The 23,046-nt window shown below is 44.9% G+C and overlaps 1 protein-coding gene across 2 annotated transcripts; it reads right to left on the bottom strand.

Annotated features, from left to right (window-relative positions):
• Positions 1-1,258: 1,258 nt before the first annotated feature.
• nox5 (NADPH oxidase, EF-hand calcium binding domain 5) lies at positions 1,259-19,636 on the bottom strand. Of its 2 annotated transcripts, XM_015343070.2 has the most exons (18): positions 19,367-19,636; positions 18,740-18,830; positions 17,250-17,373; positions 15,906-16,056; positions 15,170-15,380; positions 14,756-14,993; positions 13,455-13,608; positions 12,597-12,772; positions 10,758-10,940; positions 9,702-9,834; positions 9,483-9,625; positions 9,228-9,392; positions 8,817-8,861; positions 8,029-8,153; positions 7,054-7,138; positions 6,303-6,402; positions 3,229-3,395; positions 1,259-2,620 (listed from the first exon to the last, which is right to left on the bottom strand). In XM_015343070.2, exons 1-18 carry the CDS (start codon positions 19,371-19,373, stop codon positions 2,489-2,491), a joined length of 2,430 nt encoding a protein of 809 aa, XP_015198556.2. In that variant the 5' UTR covers positions 19,374-19,636; the 3' UTR covers positions 1,259-2,488. The 2 variants fall into 2 exon arrangements, with proteins under 2 accessions (XP_015198556.2, XP_069046691.1); XM_069190590.1 differs by having other exon boundaries at positions 9,228-9,625.
• Between the last annotated feature and the right edge of the window lie 3,410 nt (positions 19,637-23,046).

Below are 23,046 nucleotides of genomic sequence, written 5' to 3'. Positions count from 1 at the left end.
CAAAGAGCCTGGAATCTGTTTAATATCAAAAAAAGGTTGAAAACAACCAGACCAGATGAGGAAATCTCTACGCTACCTGTCTGCAGGAGCTGCCTCAGGACACAGGCTGAGTGTAATTGTCACGTCCTCTGCAGCCAGAGGGCGCTCCTTCTCTGTCCTGTCTCTTGTTTCCGATTCTTTGCTGTCCTTTCGGTGTTTCTCTCTCTCTGGGTCTATATATTTCTGGGTCTTTCATTTGCCTTCGCTCAGCAATGACGTTCGGATGTCCTGAGACCCGCCTAGCACCAGGTCGCCCCACGTCCGCTACCTGAGGGAATAGGTTTCTATACCGCATTTCCTGAACAGCTGAGCCCGGTCTAACCCCCGTCTCGCCGCTACGCATAGGGTCTTTTCGCTCTCCTGCCATTCTACGGTTCGTCCTTTCCAACATCCGTGACAGTAATGGCATTGTACTGCAGAGACAGTAGGTCACTCTACTGTAACATCAGCACACCACCACTAAACATTGAACAAATACCTGTTAGCTGTAACTACATGTTAATTACACTGCAAAGACTGGCTTATCAATGTTTCTCCATTATTAATACACCACTTCATATTTCAGTCCAAAGAGCAAATCTGAAAACCTGCAGCAGACGTGCAACTTTTAAAACTATTTCACAAGAACAAAATCAGTCTGGAAATGCCAGAAAAGCAGAAAACTTTATCACAATCAAAGACAAAAGATAAATGCAAACATTTCTTTGCTGTAGCCTGAAGTAAGCAGATAGAATATGACAATGCCTAGAAATAAGTGGATGATTGAAAAAACATACTGCAGCACCTTCAAGTGTGTGGAAAATGTTACTGCAGTCCAAAACAACATTAACTGTATTTTCACGGATCGCATGAAAATGTTTTTCAGATTGCACAGACACAACTTAAATAGTCACACATTCAGATGCCGATTGATGCAGTCAGAAATCAGTTTACCTTGTCTTCAATAGTACAACTTGTGTGATCATTTACAAAAAAAAACATCCTCTTTTACTGTTGGTTAGGTTTGAACATAATCTGTTACAAAACTAAGACATTCTAATAAACTGAATAAACTATAGGATTGGACTATTCCTAAAAAGCTTAAGAACATATCAGCTAAATATCAAAATAACAGTAACATCATCACTAACTTTCTAGGTACGTGTATCTTTATTCCTGTTGAAATGTAATGCTTTTTTGCTTTGATTATTTTTAAAAGAGAAAATGATACAATCTGGGTAAAAATAAAAAACCTATCACTGATTTTATTTTTGCAAGGGGGAAAATCAATAATAGTTGAAGAAACAGCTTCCCACTTTCAGAAAGTTTGAAATTAAAAGATGGTGGTTCACCCTAATGAAAATAACCTCTTTCAGGTAGGCTTCAGCGAATCCTCTGAAAGTCATGATCTCAATACATTTATCTCCACATTCAGTTTACACAGGAGCATGACCACCTTCTAGCCCAGCCTTGTCAGGATCTCAACAGCAAAGCAAGGCTGGGTCTGTTCAGTGCTGGGAAGGGTGGCTTGGGTACTGCAAGTGCTGTTGGTAGACCAGTAGGTAGTGCTCTTTCCCTAGAATCAGAATTTCCACACCTGTTTGGTTACAGGAGGTGTTGTCCCCCGGGTGACATGTTACGCCAAGCTCTGATCATCACTCACTGATCATTAAAGATCTCATGGCACATGTTTCATAAAAGCAGGGTTATTAACCTTGTTCAAACTAGCCTGCATTAAGATCCTCCTACAATCAACTGGCAAAGCAATTCTTTACTTTTCTACCTGATCTGCTGTGTAGTGGGGCTGCAGCAGGTCACCCAGGTGGGAACTGAATTGCAGTGGTAGATGATGTTCATTCTCTACTATGTGTAAAGTGATCTGTGATTCTTTGGGATGAAAAGTGCTCTTTTGATCTCATTGTAAAAGAACACAAATTGGTCAAAACAGTAGGCAAGTAAACAAATATCCATCTACTTTTTCATCCAGTACAGCATTGCAGGGAAGCTAGAGCCTAACCTGACAAGCAACAGACACAAGGCGGGAAACACACTGGACAGGACACCAGTCCATGACAGGGCACACGTAGACACAAACACACACAGCAGGGCCAGCCAACCTACCGGTATGTCTTTAGACTGTGGGAAGAAACTGGACCACCCAGAAGAAAGCCACACAAACAAAGGGAGAACATACACACTTTATGCTGATACCACCCCAGGAGCTGAACCCAGCACTGCAAGACAGAGATGCTAAAACTGCACCACCATACAGCCCTAAACAAATATTAACAATGTTACTATTAAATTCCCCCACAGTGAATTTAATCACTAAACTTTGTATGTTGTAGTGCTAGGAATTGGTTTTCTTTTTTTAAAACTGGAACACGCAGAAGCAGGTAATGTGGTACAGAAAGCATGATGAGTGTTGTCCACAGTGCTCCATCCGATCTGCTCTGGATGCACGGCTGCCTCAGAAATTTTCTTTGTAGAATTTAAAGCCGGACTGTTCGCAGTGAGCCTTTATGAATTTTGCAAGAGCTGGAGAACCACAGAAGAACACGTGGACTTTCCCCTTTTTCTCTTCAGCGACCTTCTGAAACACCTGTTTCGCACCACGAAAATGAATATATGCAAAAAGATTAAAAAGGCTTGTTGCGAGAACGTTTGAAATGCAAACACAGCAAACATAATCTGGATTTTCAAGTTGAATGGACGTCTTTAAAAAAACATCCCGGCTACATCAGCTATTTCATCCTGTGTGCAATGAGTTCTTAAAAATCACTAGCTCGGAAATGACAAAAAAAAAACTTACAAATGTGGTTGTGTTTGAAGCTTCTGAGTAAAATTTCAAACTATGGGATCTCAAAAGAGCACCACTTTCTAAACAATGAGGTTTTGGCTCCCTCTGATGGTAATTTAGCAGAACTGCAGCCTAGTTCCTGATCTATTGTCAAATAGTCCAGCTTGTGTTGAGTGCCCTTCTTTATTACCTTAAATCTGATTCCTCCCCCTCCCTCCCCCTTTCAGAATCTCTAAGGTTTGGTTCATGTGCTGTGAGATATACTGTTGCAAAAATGTCTCCATCTTACCCCATAGATCCTGTTGCCTGGGTCTTTGACTGGTTTTGCTGGTTCTTTACTGTGAACTATCCGGGATACAGGTGCTATCCAAGTGTAAGCTGCTGTTCCTGTTACCTTGATCTGGCCCTACCTTGCCCCAGTTGGGCCGACCCGGTTGGGTCCGTGTCCTGAGCCCAGTGATGGAGTCTCTCTTCTCCTTCTTGGCTAGCAGGTCCAGGGCCATCTGCAGCCCGATGGCCTTCATGTCGTTCTTGCTGAGGGCGGAGGTCATGTACATGTGCATCTCCAGGAAGCGGCCTGCCATTCGCCCAGAGACAGACACACACCAGCTCAGAGGACACCTGAGGCTCGCTTCGGTGATTTTCTGGTTTCAAAGGAGCAAGCAAAAGTTGTCTCCGGCCCTTATTTCAAACGGGGCTTGGCAAGCAGGAGGCATAGACACAGGCCTCACATCTGGTGGGCAGGCCTGGTACTTGAGTGCTGCATATCTTTCCATCCCTAAACTCTAATGCCTTAACTGAGCCAATGTGGTGGATAGGAAGTCAGATTGGCTGAGTTTTCCAAGTGCAAACTAATAGGTACATTTAAAACCAACAAGAATCCAGCACTCATGGACCAGGGCTGCCCAACCCAGTATCTAGGAATTGTTTTACTTCAAACATTGTGCGCTCATGAAATAAACTGACTGGGATCTTTTGAAATGAGTTGGGGTAGAACACCAGCCAGTTGCAGTGAGCTGTTATTTTTCTGGGATTTTCTTGTGGTTTTATGGAAGGCAAAGCCTCCCCCTGGCTGCAGGCCTGATTCACAGGGTGTGAACTGACACTGGCTGAAATCGCTCAAATTCTAGCCACACATCTCTCTTTCTCTCCTGACTCTCTCCTTTTCTCTCCCCTGGCTACCTCTTTCTCTCTGCCCTGACTCTGTGCTGAAGAGGGAGCTGTTTCAGGTTTTTGGAGGTTAGCAGCTGCCCTTCCCTGTCAGCTCTCCTCAGGCAGTCAAGGACTCTATCCTCTGCTGCCGCAGTTAGAAAATGAGGATGTCCAGTGTTATTTAGGAGATTCCTCATTCCTTGTTTGACTGCAGGCTGAATTCGAAACATTTCTTGCCACCCAAAGTTCGCTCTCATTTTTTCCCCTTTCAGAACAATAGAAAACAATTAAGTGAGGTGGGAAATTATTGTCTGCTATAGGCAGTGCCCTCATGTCCCACGACAGAGAGAGGGAAACACGTCCACCAAAAACACAAAAGTAAAATTTTTGCCTGCTTTGTCGATTTCAAAAAAGCATTTGACTCGATTTGGCATGAAAGATTGTTTAACAGACTACTCCAAAGTGGCATAGGGGGCAAAGTGTATGACATAATTAAATCAATGTATTCAGAGAGCAAATGTGCAGTGAAAATTGGAAACAAAAGGACTAAATTCTTCACCCAAGGCCGTGGGGTGAGACAGGGCTGCAGCCTGAGCCCAACACTGTTCAATATCTATATCAACAAATTAGCAGGAATGTTGGAGCCGTCTGCAGCTCCTGGTCTCACACTACACGACACAGAAATCAAGTTCCTGCTCTACGCAGATGACCTGGTCCTGCTGTCGCCCACAGAACAGGGGCTGCAGCAGAGCCTGGCACTGCTGGAGCAGTACTGTCAGACCTGGGCACTGACAGTCAATCTGGACAAGACCAGAGTTATGGTTTTCCAGAAGAAAGCCAGACCTCAGGGAAACAGGTTCAAATTCACACTGAACCACAACACATTGGAGCACTTATCCAGCTACACATATCTCGGTCTCACCATCAGCTCTTCTGGGAGTTTTGACCTGGCAGTGAAGGCACTGAGGGAGAAGGCACTCAGGGCTTTCTACGCAATAAGAAGGAGGCTCTTCAACATCAACCCACCAACAAGAATCTGGCTCCAAATATTTGAAAGTGTAATCCAACCCATTGCCCTATACGGCAGTGAAGTGTGGGGTCCCCTCACAAACCAGGATTACACTCAATGGAACAAACACCCAACAGAAACTCTGCACATGGAGATCTGTAGAAACATCCTCCGTGTGCAGAGAAAAACACCTAACAATGGGTGCAGGGCCGAATAAGTCCAGTATCCACTATTGATAAACATACAGAAAAGAATATTAAAGTATTGGCTACACCTAAAAAACAGCGACCAACATTCCTACCACCAGAAAGCCCTGCTGAGTCAATAACTGAGCCCAAAACAGAGCCCCTTGAGCCACCTGGTCCTGAGGTTCACTGGCCTGAGCCACACCGACGTTAACCAGCCTCAGGACAGCACTGCTAGAGCACCACAAACCAGACTCAACCACATCACAGCACAGATCAAACAGCAATATCTCACACACTGGGACACACACACAAACACAACATAAACTGGAATGCTACAGAACCCTAAATAGACAATACACAGTAGCTGAATATTTGACCAAAACAACAAACAGAAACAGACCCTGACGAAGTACAGGCTCAGTGACCACAGCCTGGCCATAGAAACTGGGCGACACAGGCAGACCTGGGTGCCCAGAGAGGACAGGCTGTGCTCCCACTGCCAGCGGGGAGAAATAGAGACAGAGGTGCACTTCCTACTGCACTGTGACAGATACTCTGGGATTAGAGAAACATTCTTCCCGAAATTCAGAAATCTAATCCCAGAGTTCCCACGCCTGCCAGAATCACAGCGGGTCCCATTCCTACTGGGAGAGGGAGGAGGGAACTCAGTTGAACTGGCAGCCCAGTATGTGATCTCCTTTCACAGCCTGAGGAACAGTAAGTCTGTCTCCCAATAATGCTCCAGCCGCCTACAGTATATGTCAATATTTTATAATAATAAATGTCTGTAATATGTCTGTAGATTTTATTTTACTTCTCTTTTTTGTTTTGTTTAATGTAAATATCATTACTTTCATTTGCTTTGGCAACACTGATTGTACCCATCGGTCATGCTTATAAAGCACCTTGAATTTTAAAAAAAATTGGGTCTCCCCTGAGCCTCTCATTCCCTCTTCCCTGACTCTCTCTTTCTCTCTCCCCTGACTCTTTCTTCCTCTCTCCCCTGACTCTCTTCCCTGACTCTCTCTTCCTCTCTCCCCTGACTCTGTCTTTCCCTCTCACGTGACTCTCTCTTCCTCTGTCCCCTGATTCTCTCTTCCTCTCTGCCCTGACTCTCTCTTCTTCTTTCTGTCACCTTCTGGCTCCTCATCTGCCTGGTCCATCTCTAGTTTGGTGAGCAGACTCACAAACCACTCAAAGGACCTCTGGTCCCGATTGATCCAGATGAAGTCCACCTGAAACAGCCACACAAGCGAGTGATGAGGAGCAATTGCAGTCCTGTTTTTCAATAAAGGTAGAAGATCAATAAATAACTCAAATTACATCTTTTAAATTAAGATAGTATGAAACAGTGTCAGGCTTAGGGTTAGGATTTGGGTGAAAATAAGTATTGGATTTAAGATTTGTTATGCTAATGGGAAGGTTATGTTTTGCAAACAGGGTAGTTACACTGGGGTTAAGTTTAGGCTATGATTTAAGATTTATGATTAGATTTTGGGTCGATGATACATTAGGATTCGTTTTTAATTCATTTGATTATGATATCATGTGAGGATATACATGCCTACATGCATAAGATATTGTTTTTTTCTTTTTTCAGTAACGATTCATACAGCAGGGCACAGAACTGAGCACACAGCAAGATAAATGACTGGACACACAGCAGGGCGCACAGTTATATAGTAATATAGTGTAGGTAGGTAATATAGTCGTACGCTTTGAGTGTGGTATGGTTCATCAATCTCTATATTTAAAATTATTCAAGCATTTTTTTAAAGGAAACTGAAGATGCCCTTCTGTATGTGTCTTTGTTTTATTGTAAAAACAAAAGTTATATAGACTACTAAAGAATAATGTAACAAAAAACAATAAAATAGATGCCTTGCCTTTCTCAGTTTCATTTCATTGTCTTTCAGATTCTCACACCAGGAATAGTTACAATTTGGGCAGTTCTGTTTCCTCATCCGATACCTTAAATAATGTTTCACAACAAAAATGTCTTCATTAAAATCAATATTAATTTCTGTGTACAGTGTGCAATGCTGGTATGTGCTGTATTGATACAGTGTCAGTGTGCAATGCACGTATGCAATGTAGTTACACACGGCCCCATACTGTTTGAGTGTACAGTGTCAATATACAGTGTACAGCGAAAGTATCAGTGTACAGTTGCAGAGCCAGTATCCCTTGTAAGTACATTGTGTACAGTGTGTTTGTTTCAAGTGTACATTAATAATAATCATCATGATCATTTGTACAGTGTCAGTTCAGTGTACAAATGTACAGTGTACACTGCTGCATGCAGTGTGCTTTAAAAATAATAATCATATCTGTATAGTGGCAGTGTGTACAGTGTGTATTAATAACGATCATCATCTCTGTGCAGATGTAAGTGTGTGCAGTATTAATAATGATCATCATCTCTGTGCAGATGTAAGTGTGTGTAGTGTGTATTAATAACAATCATCGCTGTGCAGATGTCAGTGTGTACAGTGTGTATTAATAACAATCATCACCTCTGTGCAGATGTCAGTGTGTACAGTGTGTATTAACAATGATCATCATCTCTGTGCAGATGTAAGTGTGTGCAGTATTAATAATGATCATCATCTCTGTGCAGATGTAAGTGTGTGTAGTGTGTATTAATAACAATCATCTCTGTGCAGATGTCAGTGTGTACAGTGTGTATTAATAACAATCATCATCTCTGTGCAGATGTCAGTGTGTGCAGTGTGTATTAATAACAATCATCATCTCTGTGCAGATGTCAGTGTGTGCAGTGTGTATTAATAACAATCATCATCTCTGTGTAGATGTGTGCAGCATGTCTTCTCAGTGAACACAGCCTTGTCCTGTCTCACCGGTACATGATGCTCTGCAGGATGGAGGCGAAGGGGGTTATCCCAATGCCGGCTCCGATCAGCACGGCATGTTCCGAGGCGAAGATCTGCCGGGTGGGGGTCCCGTATGGACCATCCACATAGCACTGAGGAACACAGCAGGACACAGCATCACTTATACACTTTGCACAGAAATCTCTCAAGAACAAGGCACACAGGGTGGTTTCAATACAGCAGCACAGAGAAAGTGGGAAAAAGCACAGAACTGAAATAATATCAAGTATTTGTAAAGCAACTTTATAAAACAAAGGGTAACACTTAAAATTATCAATGTGAATTCTGACTGAACATATCTTTTTAAAAATCCAATGTTATTAGTGACGCCAAGTTATTATTGTTACACAAAGTCATTTGATAAATGTTAATAAATCCAGTGAAGTTTGTGCAGACTACAACAGGTGAGCATTACAGTTCAACTACAGTGAAGATCCCTAACCCTGATCCTGGAGAGCTTCAGACCAGTACATTTTATAGGTCACCATTAATCACCAATTTCTACATTTCCAACTTCTTTGTCATTATTTATGTAAGTGATTTGTTAAAATAAATAATTGAGAAATTATTTTGCACTAAAATCTAAATGCCCTTGGCCTTGAAGGACTGGAGTTTTAATTTAAACAGAGTACATGCTTAATACTTCAATAACGCACGGGTGTTCCCAATTTCTAGAAAGAAGTGACCTATAAGAATGGCTGAACTGGGGCAGAACCCAGCCAGGGCCAGGGTTGGAGACCCCTCAAATATCTTACCTTTATGTTACAAAATCGCTGGTTTTCGTTCACTTTTGCTGAGATCTATGATTAGAAAAGAGACATATATGAACATTGAGTAAGGCTATCACTTGTTTTTACAATAAAGACGGTATATGAATACAACAAAGAAACGCGATAATCAGGACGTATGATCAAAATAGCTGATTTTTTACACATGTAAAAACTGTAATGAATGACCCCTGCTGGAGAAGTATGTTTAGTGTATAAAGGCACATAAAATAAACCAGTGGCTGAGGGAGATTGCTGTAGGCCGCCGGTGGTCATCTGTTCTAAAGGGATGGCAGCTGTTGCAGTATACCCAAGCTGACCCTTTTCTGGGTTGGACCTTGTTTTTGGACCACAGCAATCACAACAGGCAAGTCCTCATTCAGTCCAGGCCAGACCCACCTCTCGGAGCTGGGGGACCTCCCCATGCTCCAGCTGCGCCAGCTGATCAGCAGGGGGGTCGGTCGGGCCAGGAGGAGAGCTGGACCTGTAGGACATAAGCTCGATGGCATCATCCTTGTTGGATGCCACCGTCCCGTTGCAGCCCACAGAGTTGAACAGCTCTTCCTGCAGGAAGGAAGCAAGAACACATGGAGTCACACTTCGCGCAATCGTAACGCCCTTTTGCAAAGAATATCTGAAGGCAAAATGAGTGACCTGTGTGGTTCTTTGGTGGTGTCGGTTTCTCAGACTCCTGGTCAGTCTCTTGGCAGAGCAGTGCTGGGGCTCCAGCTGCCTGAAGTATTCATATAGCCTGTTGGTCCACTGACCCATTGATCGAATGTGAAGCCACAGCGTGTCTTTAAAAAAACACAGGGGACTCAGCCTGGACAGGTACATTCCTTGCTCACATAGCATGTTGTCGGTCAGTCTTACCTTGCTGCTCTGGAGCACTGCTGATGGTAAAGGGGTGCCACTCGTATTTGGCAATCACAGGTATGTTGATGTATACATAGTCTCCGGGTTTAAACTGGAAGAACTGTGGCCTCTTAATCACCAGGTGTGTTACCTATAAAACCCAGAGGTGATGCGAGAATCATTCGCTGTTTACTGTTTAGTTTATGGCCTGATGAATACAATTAGACAATTTCTCTGAAAGATCATAACTGTACAACAATAAGAAAAGGCAAGGGACTGTTCAGAAAGATGTGAGTTTAGTCATGAAGAGGCATGATTTTATAATGTATCAGGCCGGTCCAGGAAAGTATGGATGTGGACGTGAAAGGACTGAGAATAAAAGGCACGCAGCTATCAGGCACAGACCAGAAGGTGTCCATAGGCAATACTCTTCTGGAATACTACCATTCCAAAATAAACTGAACATACTATTATCGAAAAATGGGAGAGAGGTAAGAGTATTCTTGAGTGTTTTTGCTTTGGTTTATGTTGAAAACAAATTCACAAACAATGATGAAGAAATTACAGTCATCCACCCTTCAACAGAAAGCTCCTTATTCCTGGTAAGGATTGTGGCAACCCAAAGTCTAACCAGGAAGTAAAGGGGACAAGGCAGAATTATGCCCTGGACACACCGCAAACAATTTTGAAACACCAATTAGCCTATCCTGCATGCCTTTGGTAGGTGGTAGGAAACCGGATCACCAAGAAAAACCCATGTGGCCACCCGAAGATGTCCCAGGCAGGAGTTGAGCTCAGGACCCAGAGTTGTGAAGCACAGTGACAAGCAGAGCCCACCCAGATGTAGGAAAGAGGCGTCTCAGGGTAAACAGACAAGAGCTCCTGTTGAACATTGATAGCAACCCAGAGCTGTGAGGCAGGAGTATCTCTGTGCTGCCCAGAATTGCCTTATTGGAAAATTGTCTAAATATATTCATGATGCCATAAACTCACATACATAATACAACAAACCCTACAGCAAGTAGGGAACTGGAGATCCTGGCCATGACCAGACATGCAGAGGACATCGCTCACCTTCGAAGGCAGCAGGTTGACTTCCACGATGTAGAGTCCTCCCATGCGTGACACCGCGATGCCCACCAGCTTCTCCAAGAGGAACACCAGCCCGGGGACTGCAAACCACTTCCAGAAGTTGGCACAGTGCACGACAAGCAGGGCCCACACCCAGATGTAGGACAGGTGGGTCCAGTAGAAAACCTCAGGGTGAACACATGAGAGCTTCCGTCGGACAGTGAGTGGCCAAAGGCACAGAGAAGAGAGCCTGCTGAGAGGGAGACTCACACACATATTAGATCACAATCAAGACATGGTGGACATTGCTTAGTTTCTACATATGAAACTATAATACATTGCAGAACATAAAGCTCCTGTACATTGCATTGCTTTTTTGCAGTGTCAGCTTAGCCTTAGAAGCTTAGAAGGTAACAATGCTACACAGTCTACATTCTGATCAGCATAAACTAACCCACTTCACACGTGCAGCAGTGGTGAAATCCTCACATCTTCTTCTGAGCCAGTCATTGTACACCAGTCCATCACTTCACAAGACCACACCACCAACACCACCACGAATACGCTACTCCACAGGGCACAGCCTGAGAGAGCTGCCATACTCCACTGTAACAGCACGGTTCATTTAAAACACACAATTACATCGTGTGCATAATAAAGTTGGAAATGTCCAGAGGGTGCGAGAGAGAGGGAAAGAGCTAACAATGACAGCAGTAGTCATAGCAGCAGCAACATTAGTAACTGCTGCAACACCAGAAGCAGCAATAACTGTCAAACTAATCACCGCTCAGGGAGCTGCTAAAGCGAAGTTAAATTTTAACATCCATCCTGAGGTGATGTGGAAGGGACATTTGAACTCTTGGAAAATAGGTGTCTGACTAGTGCATCTCCATTGTGCAAGCCAGTGATCATTAAGATTTACACAGCAATTTGAATTTTCATCACTTTAAAGGTTGTGGGTTAAACAAAGTTATATTCACAGTTGAAAGGGGTTTGTTTTTACAGCTTTGAGGTTTTTGTTATTGCCTTGAGATCTTGAGATGTTTGTGAGGGCTTGTATATTTGTGATACTTTTACATCACTGCAGGGGTGTTACCCCGGCGTCCTGGCCAAATTTCCCATTGGCCCCTACCAATCATGGCCTCCTAATAATCCCCCTCTATGAATTGGCTTCATTACTCTGCTCTCCTCCCCACTGATAGCTGATGTGTGGGGAGCGTTCTGATGCACTATGGCTGCCGTTGCATCATCCAGGTGGGGCTGCACATTGGTGGTGGTGGAGGGGAGTCCCCATTACCTGTAAAGCGCTTTGAGTGGATTGTCCAGAAAAGCGCTATATACTGTAAGTGTAAGCAATTATTATTATTATTACTACTAAGCCTAACAAGAGCCAGAACTCCAAATAGGCCAACACTGGAAGATAACTGCAATCTGGACCTCATACTCTCTGAATTTAAGCCTGTAAAACACAACTGTGGCAGGCATTTAACTCAAGGTTTAATAGTACTGCTAACCCTAGCTCCATCCAAAAAACAAAACACTTGTTTTAAAGCAGGCTCAAAAGAAGAATTCATGTTTAAGGCACAAAATCTGACCTTTTGAGAATAAATATTGCGGTGAAAAAGGATTGCGGTGACATTTAAGCACTGGTGCAATATATTTGTAATTAGTTCAGCTCACTGTTGGACGCCAGTGAGGGTAACTGGGGTCTGACCTGGACTAGTTTTCCAGTTGCATGAGGGTTCGGGTTAGAGTTGAATTCATGTTACACGGCCAACAAAGTGGTGTATGGTGATGTTTAAATGGAGTCCCGAGAGCCCCGGCCCCCCGCCAGGGCGGTACCTCGAAGTGACCGCTGCGCCGGACGAACGTGCTGGAGCACACCACCATCAGGCCCACCAGGAGCTGCAGCAGGACGCCGGTCAGAGAGGCCGTGCCGCGCACCCAGCCGATCCCCGGGCGCGTGGTGAACAGGTACTCCCACAGGCCGTAGCCATCGCTGCGCTGGGACAGCACCACTGCCGCAGGGGAGACAGAGAAGACGCCGTCACGTCAGAGTCGCCGGCCGCTGCGGTGGAGGACCACGGCCTTCCTCACTCGTGTGTCTTCCTCACTCCCTTGTCCCTGGGCTCTTTGAGGGGGAGCATGGAGGTGATCTCATCACAGAAGACCTCCGCTGGCCAGAGGGGCTGACGTCCGAAATGTGGGAATACTGCTAACAGAGCTTTCAGGGTCAAAACTTCCTCTTTGGCGAATTCACACTGGGGTTCTGAGCCTGGGTCCCAGACAGTGACAAGGGGGACTAATGTAAATGTGATTTCACGGGAGAGGGAGGAGGAAATTCAAACTGTCCATGGAAAAAATGAAATCAGGTGACAAAGGTGACGCGAGTATCTTCTCAGACCAGCTTCTGCTACAAACACATACATGGATCTAAAAGTCATTTTGCATGCAACAGTATGTGTGTCATTTTGCATGTAAAAGTGGTTTATAAAGAGGAAACGAAAGTAGGGTAAACCACCATTTAACCTTACATTTTTGAAAGAGTGTGGCGTCAATTAGAAACCATCTTAACTCTTTTGGTAGCGTCTGCTGCAGATAAATGTATATTGTGGGTGGCCTTCAGCAGCTGGGCTCATAGACATGTCGGAGTAGCGATTGGGATGAAAGGAAGGTGCGCGGGGCGTCTGGATTTCATACCGAAATTCACGACGTGAGCCCCAGTGTGCACAATGGTGAGGCCAAGGATAGCGTAGCCAACCAGCTGGTGGAGCAGGATGTTCTGGTCCAGCGGGAAGATCCGCACCACCCAGGTGGCTCTGAGCCAGGTCAGGCAGCGCCGCAACATCAACACCTGCCGGGACACAAGGGGGGGGGAACTGCACACATTAACTGACACGAGGAACCCAGGCACAGGGGTACCTCGTCTCACGAACCAGGGCCAGATTTGAAAGAGGGGTACAGACACAACCCCAGCCTTGGGCGTCATGCAGGGTGCTGGCCCTCACGTGGAAATCCCAGGTTTATCCCACAGTGTTGCGAACACAGACTAAGATCCGTGTCAGGTCTTGTAGTAGACCCTATGCGATGCGGTAAGAGCTGGAGAAAACAGGAGGCGTGGTAAAGGGAAACACACGGGGGTTTAATAGTGCACAAAATAATAGTGACAATCCATGAGACAGTGAGCGGGGGAGACAAAGAATAGCATCCAAATCCAAACGGGTCCAAAGGCAGGTCAGGGGTTAAAAGGTTAAAATCCCCGGGAGGGGGGAGCACACAGACAGACAAAACATGGAGGTCCAAGGGTGACGGGGCGAGATCCTCCAGACCCCGGGCTCAGGAAGCGGGAGGTGTCGGGGATGAGGTCTATGCCCTCAGGAAACAGCCGTAGGGTTTCCTGGTGCCAGGCGGGCCTCGCGACATTACCCTACTTACCCTAATGATGAGCCCCGAGGACTGGAGGAACTGGTCTTTAAATTATACACCTAAGAAGGTACACCTGGGGAGCTTAATCACACGGACAATAACAGGAGTAGTAGAGCGCCCTCTAGGGAGGGATGTCAGGCATGACACACAGTCACGGGTAAACTGAACAAACCCAAGAGTTTCAGGGCTGCGGGAGCCCATGCTCAGTGTTTTAGGGCTCTCTCCCCCACCCCATGTGTAGCCTGGCACTTAACTGTTATCCGAAGGTGAACGTACAAAAACATCATCCTCTTTCACTCTGCTAAATGGACAGACAAATCCCAGTAGCAGCTCAGGGAGTTGCAAAAATGAAGTTAAATCTTAAAATCCATCCAAAAGTGATGGACATTTGAACTCCTGTAAAATAAGTGTCTGACTAACGCAACTCCATTGTGGAAGCCACTATGGAAGGGGGACTAGCTGAATGGCAGAGGACACCTCTGCTCCTGCGCCTCTTCTGAACGCACTTCCAATGCCCATCCTGCCAGGGAGACATCAGGCCCGGAGTAGGAGGGCGCTGCTCCGGTGCCACTCACCATGACGAAGGTGCAGTTGAAGTTGAGACACTGCCCGCAGCCCTTGGCCACCATGATCCAGGGACCGCTGGGCTTGTACTGGAGCGCAGCAAAGGTGAATAGCAGGATATTGAGGCAGACGTAGCCACCCAGGAAGAGCAGCTTGCGGCTGTTGTTGTGCCAGTATGCCGGTGTCAGGTAGCGTGGGGTCTGGTGCTTCTTCTTTTCCAAGTCAGGGGGCTTCAGCCAGTTGGCAGCACTGCAGGTCCAGCAACACAGAGTTAATCAGTACAACAATTGCATGGCAGCTCCAGCCCACAATCTACCCTAGGCACGCTGGAGCGCAAGCATGTTGGGAAATGCTTCCACAAGCCAACGGGGCATCAACGATGAAGAAACTGTGACCTCCGTGACATATTGTCGCTACAGGCTGACCTTATGGTGAGGTTCTCCATGACCTCAGGGAAGCTCTCCAGCTCAGCCTTCAGCTCCTCGAAGGTGATGGAACCGCTGTTGTCGCGGTCAGCGGACTCAAACAGCGCCAGCGTCAGGTCGTCCAGTTTCTCTTCGGGCAACGAGATGGCACTCTCGCGCAGGCAGGACTTCAGCACGATGCGTAGCTCATCTGGGTCGATAGAGCCACTGCCTGCGGGCAGGGAAGAGCCGGCCTGTTGTAAATCTTAGCCTGAATGTCATGCAAGCAGGGACATAAGACTGCTCTTGCTGAAAGTGGCTTGAGCCATTTAGGAAACATACTGTAAACTGCTGACCTAATAATGTTCTATACTCAGATCAAAGAAAGGCCTTTTATACACAGAGGGTTATGGGGTTGTGGAACAAATTACACAGAAGTAATTGTGTTCCACGATACCAGGGAATACCCACATTCCCTGGGACCCTTCAAGAAGTACAGTAGCTGGATGAAATCCAGGGATCAATAAGCTACTACAACAAAACTTCCAAAATGTGATGAATAGATTGTTCTTTGTTGCTTTGTTTGCATTGTTACTCTACAAGTATTTCATGGTGTCTAAAAAATTGGTCACAATGACAATCATGTAGCAGTATGGCAATCATTGAATTAACCAGGTGGTCAAAAGCAGCTGTGTGGTACAGTGTTGTCTGCAGTGTTTTATAAAGATCCAGGCTGACCTGGAGTCCGTCGCCTCACCGTCAACGTCGTACACCTGGAACAGGAACCGCAGCTTGTCCGTCTCGCTGCCATGGATCAGGAGGTTCAGGGCCTTCAGCAGCTCGTCCAGGCTGATGGAGCCGCTGCCATCGGAGTCGAACAGCGCGAAAAACCTCTCGGCGAAGAAAGACTGCGCAAACACGGACACGGCGTGCCCATTCACGGCGTCAGGAAAGCGTTTCGAGGGGACTGCTTGCAATAAAGCTGTTGACTATTTATGTAAAACGTAATAGTGGGGAATCAAGGCCCAAATGCAAGATCTTGTGCAAGCCTGCCAGTGCCCTAGGGCGGGTTTGGAAGACTCTCATCCTGAACAGAGGAAGAGGTGAAAGGGATTGCTGCTGCTTCAATTAGGAACAACCTGCATGGAGCCCCTCAAACAGCCAAGTGACAGCACTCAACATTAATTTGTCCCTTATTTCTGCCTGTTCTTCTCTGCTACTAGACTGGCAGGAAAACCAAGACTCATGCACCACGCTTCAATGACATGTTTGACACCTTTGTACACAATGCCCATTTGGAAGTTTCCTTTGGCTCAGTCCTCTCTGGCGTGAAGAATTTAATTGCGTTCAGAAGCACTATTTGATTTTAGCGTCCATTATGACCTATTGCAGAAAATAAAGCAGAAACCAGGATGAAGGAAATCTACAATATTGTGACCTTGGTTGCTTAGGTCAACTCAACACGAACCATAAGCCCTTGAAACATGAACTGTCTCTGGTGTTACCAGCCATATTAGCCCAAGAATTTTCTAACCCCCCCCCCCCCTACACTGCTAGTCCTCCTAATGAGCCCCTATGGGTTAAGAGAGCTCAGTGCAGCACAGTGAATATGAACCAGGCAGGTTCTACACCAACTACCCTAGATAACAGAGAGGGTGTTGATATAGAACACAACGCACTGGTGGGGCTGTAAGAGCCAAAGTTACAAACTAGAAAAGAGAGATCGTTCAAAGTATCCCAAATGTTTTTAAGAAAACTTGAATTGCATTTGGTAGGAAGGGCAGACTTGCTTCTGTTAGACACAAATCTTGCCTGGCATACTTATACACACCCCTTACCTGCACAAACCCATATAAAAACATACATCTGTCCACTAAAGGAGACTAAATTCCAATAACCACAAGATCATTACTGATGAAGCAGTAAAAATATGACGTCCAAATGAGTCAAATCATTAGTCCTAATCATGTTTCTGCAGGTAAAGTTTACAAAAATTATTTACATTTGACTCACCAATGGAACAAAGAATGGTCAAAATCATTGAACACAAGTCTGGATGACCCTCTGAATGCCCGGTATGGTACCTGGGGGAAGAACTCACCTCCTTCACTTTGAGAGCGGTTTTGAACTCCTCCAAGTCAATCTCCTTGTCGTCGCCGGCGATGCTCTCGAACTGCTTGGTGACCCACTCCAGCCAGCGGGCATCGTCATCTACACTCATGGCACTGCGGGCAAGGGAAAGGCACGGCAGGGGCACTCTGGGTACAGTTAGAACTCTAATCGTCACTGCCACCTGTAGTTCGTAGACGTCTTTGGGGGTTGATAGGGCATATCAATTATTTAGCAGAAAATCGTCAAGCTATTTAAATCCATAGATCATCTGCCCCCTTTCTAATACTAGGTGATGGTTGAGGGGTGGCTGTGATCTGATGAAAACACACATGTCATTCTGTCACACAGTATTCAAGTCACACTATAAGAACAACAGCCGGTTGTCCTGTTTTCATTACGTACTGTGTGCCCAGTCACTCTGACAGCGGATGAGGAGGAGACTCAGGTACGAGGCTGAAGCTTAAATTTTTTTCATACGGTATGTCTTTATCTATTTTTAATCTCCAAGCCATCAGAAACACCTGAGAGAGCACAGCGTGAGAGAGGCACTCACATAGAGAATCCGAGTGCGGCTTGACGTTGCCATGGAGATGTCAAAAGCAGAAACTGCAAAATGCAGTTGTGAGATAATTTGATGGCACTAATTAACTGTCACACGTTAATTAAGGAGATCCTGAACCTGTCCCTTATGCTAGCTATGATACTGATCTAAAGCCTCCTTAAAACCAAACACCCCATCTTGCTGTTTAGTCTCCAGAACAAATTATGTTGTCTGAGTCCGGACCAATTTTCACATCAAACACAAGGTGATTAAAGAAATACTTCAGTATGAACAGCCAGGTAACAGGCGGACAAAAACAAAATACCTCTTGTTAGAAAGTAAAGACTTCTGATGTAACAGTTAATCTGCAGCCTCATAGATGAAAATAGTTCATAATGTTCATAAAGTTCGTACTGAAATTACTTTCAATATTTCCTGACTTCTCCCTTCTTTTAAAAATGGGTTTTACTGCACTGTTAAACCTGAATAATGCTTCGACTCTGCTGCTGAATATCCCTGTCTTAAATCCCACCACAATTCACCACATTGTGTTTAATTTCAAACTATTGACTTTATTTAAGAATAGCTTCAGAACTTTTAACTGTAAAGCATGTTTACTGGTGGGATTCATATTTTGTGTTGAAATTTGACATTGACAATGTATTTTATCTAAAACCAAAAGCAGGCTTAAACATTTTATGCTGGAAAGCACACCTGTAGACAGAATTCGTTTGGAAAGACACGTTCTTTCTGCTCTCAAATATGTTGTATGCTTGAGCCAGTTCCCCGTAGTGTCGCATTGTCGGAGTAATGCATTGTACCTGGAATTTGCTCTGGTTTACCGTATGCATGGTTTATCATACTTCCATTGTGCTCCACTGTCCCGGAATGTGCTCCTGCCAAACCAAGTCTTACAAGAGATCTAGACGTTCAGTTACCTGAGGCTGTGGCTGCGACGATACTCTGTGGTTTTCCAGGAGTGTTCTCCGTTCGGCTGCAGTTTGCCGAGTCTATGGAATTGCTGCCTCCCTGGAATCATGAGAGCACAGGGTGAGGTTAGAGGTGTTCCCACCTGGCTAGTTAAAAAGAGATTATAGTCATCACGGGTCAAAGCAACTGTCCCTTCCTTGAGGCCCGGCTTTCATTGCCGACATGTAAACAAGGTTGTCCTGGAAATGGCCACTGCTAATCAAAAGAGTGCTTGAACTGATTCTCGAAGAGCCAAAACAGAAAATTAAACCCCTTTATACCACTGGGGATGTGCAAGCACCCAATAAACACACACACCATAAACAAAATTGCTTTATAAATACAAAACCGTAATACTGAAAGATATGAGAAGGGGTTCCTGACACTTGTAGCTGATGTCACAGCCAAGGACTTAAAATCTTTGAAAACAGGACAAACAAAACGTAGGTTAACAGCTTACCTGCAGTTCCTGTGCCCATAGGACACACTCTAGTTTCCTTTGGATTAATGTTCCTGTTATACTACCCTCTCAAAACAGCAGAAATCTGAATAAACACACAAAGTAGTTAACATTGAAAAAAGTGGAGAAATCTTACCTGTCATTTTATATGTTCCTGTTCCTGTTTGCAATTTGCAAACATGTGGACGCGCTGCATGGTTGTGGTTTGTACAAATGCAGCTGAGCAATACAGACCAATTGAAGCAGACTAGAGCCCTGGTCAGCCCTGCACACAGGACTCCAGAGCCCAGTTGTGTATGCAGGAAGTATCACCGCTGTCATGAGCCCACCAGCCTGAGCCCAAGCAGGAGCAGATGGTGGTGACACACTCCTTGCTCTGCAGATACACACAGGAGTCGCTGGGGTCCTGTGCCATTCTGCTGCAACAGGAACAGTGGAAGAAGAAGTGAGAAAGAGGAGAGTTATACTGAGCTTTGTCACATGCTACATAAGGAGCTCTCAGCAGACATACCACAGCTGTGTCAGAACACTAAAACTGAAATCAAACCCATACATGATGGCCTGGCCTTGTGCATCATGCACAGCCTGTAGAAAAGAGTCAAAGAGTTTTGAAAACTACCTGCATTCTGTTCTTTGTAACTTTCATTCTGATATGGTCAAGCGCTGTATTATCAGCTTGTTCCAGTGGACCCAGATCATTTAGAAACCAGTGACTGTGATGCCTGTTTAAAGGAAGAGTGTTGATGGCCCCTTCACTGCTCCTCGTTTGACACAGAGTTTTGTATCATGGTGTGTGTGTCTTTCTGACTGTTCTTCACTGTCCTGGCTCTTTCAGTATCACACTTTGAAAGAATTTTATCGCTTTTTGTTGAAATGATGAAACAGCACAGCAAACCATCACTCACTAATGCAAAAAAAAGAATGTTGGAAGTAAGGAATTGAGGAAATATGGAGCCCTTCCACTTCAAAATTAGCAGTATTGACAATTTGGGCTCAGACCCACGTGTAAGCATCTGATTGCTCACACTCTTGCATCATGTAGTTGATATTGCATAGACCACCTGCTCAGATTTGTAGGCTATAATGTGGCACAGAACTCTGGAATTATTATCGTCAAGGCGGAAGGCAAAGTCAGAGAAACTAAAAGGCGCTTTAGCTAATACCTGCCTTCGTCACTAGATGGTGCTATTAGTATTTTGTAAATATTCATGATTCATGGTGGCAGTGTTAATTGTTACATCAAAGGTATTACGTATGTTTTTGACTATTAAATACGTTAATAGTTATAATACCTGAAAGTCCAATGTATTTACACGACCTCGCCGCAGAAATGACTTGAGATTATCACATAAACAGCGAACAGCAATTATTGGCTTGGAGAGACCGTACGAATTAGAGACGAGTCCATCTCGACATTTCCTAGACCCATTAAGGTTTTAATGTTGCGTTCCCTCGCTCCGCCTGGGGACACATTACTGTACTAAATTGTTACACTGAAGAAGTCACCCCTAGTTTTTCTAAAGTGGCAGAGATGGGTCATATCAGAGGGTTTAGTACATGCATTAGAATTTCTGTTCGAGGGGGGAACGAATGTATATAAAATTAACTACACAGGATTTCTTCTTTACGGGGATGTAGCATAACAGCGTAGTAAACTGCCTCTTAAGGACGGATTCACAACAGAATCACTCCTTTTATGCGTTCATGATTATCTTGAAGTACACAGGCGACCCTGCTTATTTACATTTTCGTTTTCTATTTAACATTTTCCGCATCGTGTATTGGTATGTAAAAAACCGCCTCGGAAGCATCTGTTCCTCTTTATGGGGGAAAAAAAAAACAAGACTCTCTTTCCTAAAGAGTATCAAGTGTTAATTCTTCCCACTGTTGGGTTTCGTAGTCGAGAGTTTCACAGATGCAGGCGCATGTGGGTGAACGCTGTCCTCCAGCAGATGTACGTGCGTAGTGAGCAGATATTTCAGGAGCAGCGGCGGACAGGCATGGTGGCGCGTCGTACTGTTTGCGGAGCTCGCAGGGAGAGCAGCGCTGCGCACCCTGTATCACGCACTCCTCCGCTCGCAACTGCAGTGCAGGGCGGCTAGTATGACACACCCAGCGGAAAAAATGGTACTCGCCACGCAGGGAGAGACCCCCCAAAAATGGCTCCAAATAAAACTCGATAAAGGCGGGCGACAAATCCAGTCCACCGCGAAATCAGCAGCGGAAGACTCCATTTCACCAGAGCCTGCTGGAAGTCTGTTTGAAAATGTCACGAAAATGAATTCAAAACCTTATGACGTTTTATTATACCGAGAGGCAGAGAGAGTGAGACGCCATGCAATGCGTTTTTTTTTTCAAGCCAGCAAACCAAGCCGGTGCCTTTTGTGAAAACAATGAACTGCCACGCAGTTCCTCTTCTTCTCTCTTCCGTGCCTTTAAAAGCGGCAGCGGAGCTCAACACTGAAATGACCTGAATAATAGGTAATGTCAATTCATTTCTTTCGTACATTGAATTAAAATTATGATTTTTTTTATTGTTTTTAAATATGTGCTTTATTGCGGACAAGATGGCGCTGATACGGTCAGGTGACCTTGTTTTTCTCCTTGTCTTTGCATCGGGTTTTTTTTTAACCCAACGGTTGGAATGCAGCTACAGGAAGGAGCGGAAGTGAAGATTGTTTTCTTGTTCTGTTATTGGTTGGTTTGAATCTTTTTATCCCGCGAATATGTTTTATGGGGTTTTGATTGGTGTGTTGTTCTGTCAATCAATGCTATGTGGAGGGGTTTCTGAGGAGACGGCGAGGGGGCTGTATTGCCCCCCTTCCCCCACAAAAAGGTGACGTGTGTGGAAACTGAACTCCAGTGGCAGTATAGCAACAGTGTTTAATCTGGGGGAAGGTAAACGTCTTGTCATACCGTCCAAAATGTCCATTTTCTCTTATTTGTTTCTCTCATTATTACAGACGTATTTTTTTAAAGACGAGTGCATGATTATAACTCGTGCGAGTTACAGATTTTCCTAACAAAAGAAATGTCAAGGTGCATTTAATCCATAGTCGTAAATATGAACGATGCAGTGATGTGCAATGATCTCTTCAGAGAGAGTGTTGTGACCCGAAACCGCAGAAGAATATCGATAGGATTCGACGTCTTAAATAAATGCACTTCCACGTAATTTCCACTTGTGTCCCCTGGTTCCTGTTTTCACTGCACCAGTGCTACGTACACTCGCAGTGACGGGGACACAGAGGTGTATTTATACCCTAAAGAAAAGCGTCTGACCTCTTTTCTGGGGGGTGTCTGGGCTGGAGGACACCGCCTGTTTATCGGTGCCTTCTAGGGCGCTATGGTCACTTGGGCTCGATGGGTCCACCGTGTTATTTTTTTCCACCGATTAAACCCAATCGTCGAACCTTTGGAAGTTGTTCACTGTAGCTCATTATGTAGAGTTTTTATTTTTACCTGCCCATTTTACTAAAACTGGCGTACATCCCACATCGTGTAGGTCCCCCGGTCAGTAGCAACGGTGTAGCTTTTAGAACTACATGCTCACCTTACCCGCTGGTAACATTAACCCGAGAGATACGGTTATACCCGTCCATAAAAATTAAAACGAGGGTAGGGTGAGGCTGCGATTATGGCTCATCATCTATCCCCCCCATTATCACATTTAAAAAAGTCGACTTCTTAGGCCATCTCGTCAACAGCTCGGCGACACGCTAATGGTGGCTCCAGCTCAAGGGAAAGCTAGCTTGTTCCAGTTCTGTGACATTGAGAGAAACTGATCTAATGCGGGTTGGAGGTTTGTTCCCTGGG

This window comes from Lepisosteus oculatus, chromosome 5 (assembly GCF_040954835.1).
Source record: "Lepisosteus oculatus isolate fLepOcu1 chromosome 5, fLepOcu1.hap2, whole genome shotgun sequence".
Classification (NCBI taxonomy): Eukaryota; Metazoa; Chordata; class Actinopteri; order Semionotiformes; family Lepisosteidae; genus Lepisosteus; species Lepisosteus oculatus.
The sequence above is the reverse complement of the archived record's forward strand: the minus strand, read 5'-3'. Positions and strand labels throughout refer to the sequence as shown.

Excerpts from the sequence above, each read along its gene's own strand:
- nox5 (XM_069190590.1), bottom strand. Across the intron at positions 8,154-8,816 it reads AGCGATTTTGTAACATAAAG|TGCTATGTGGATGGTCCATA; the intron begins GTAAGATATTTG and ends TGTGTTCCTCAG. Across the intron at positions 6,403-7,053 it reads ATGAAATGAAACTGAGAAAG|GTGGACTTCATCTGGATCAA; the intron begins GCAAGGCATCTA and ends TGGCTGTTTCAG.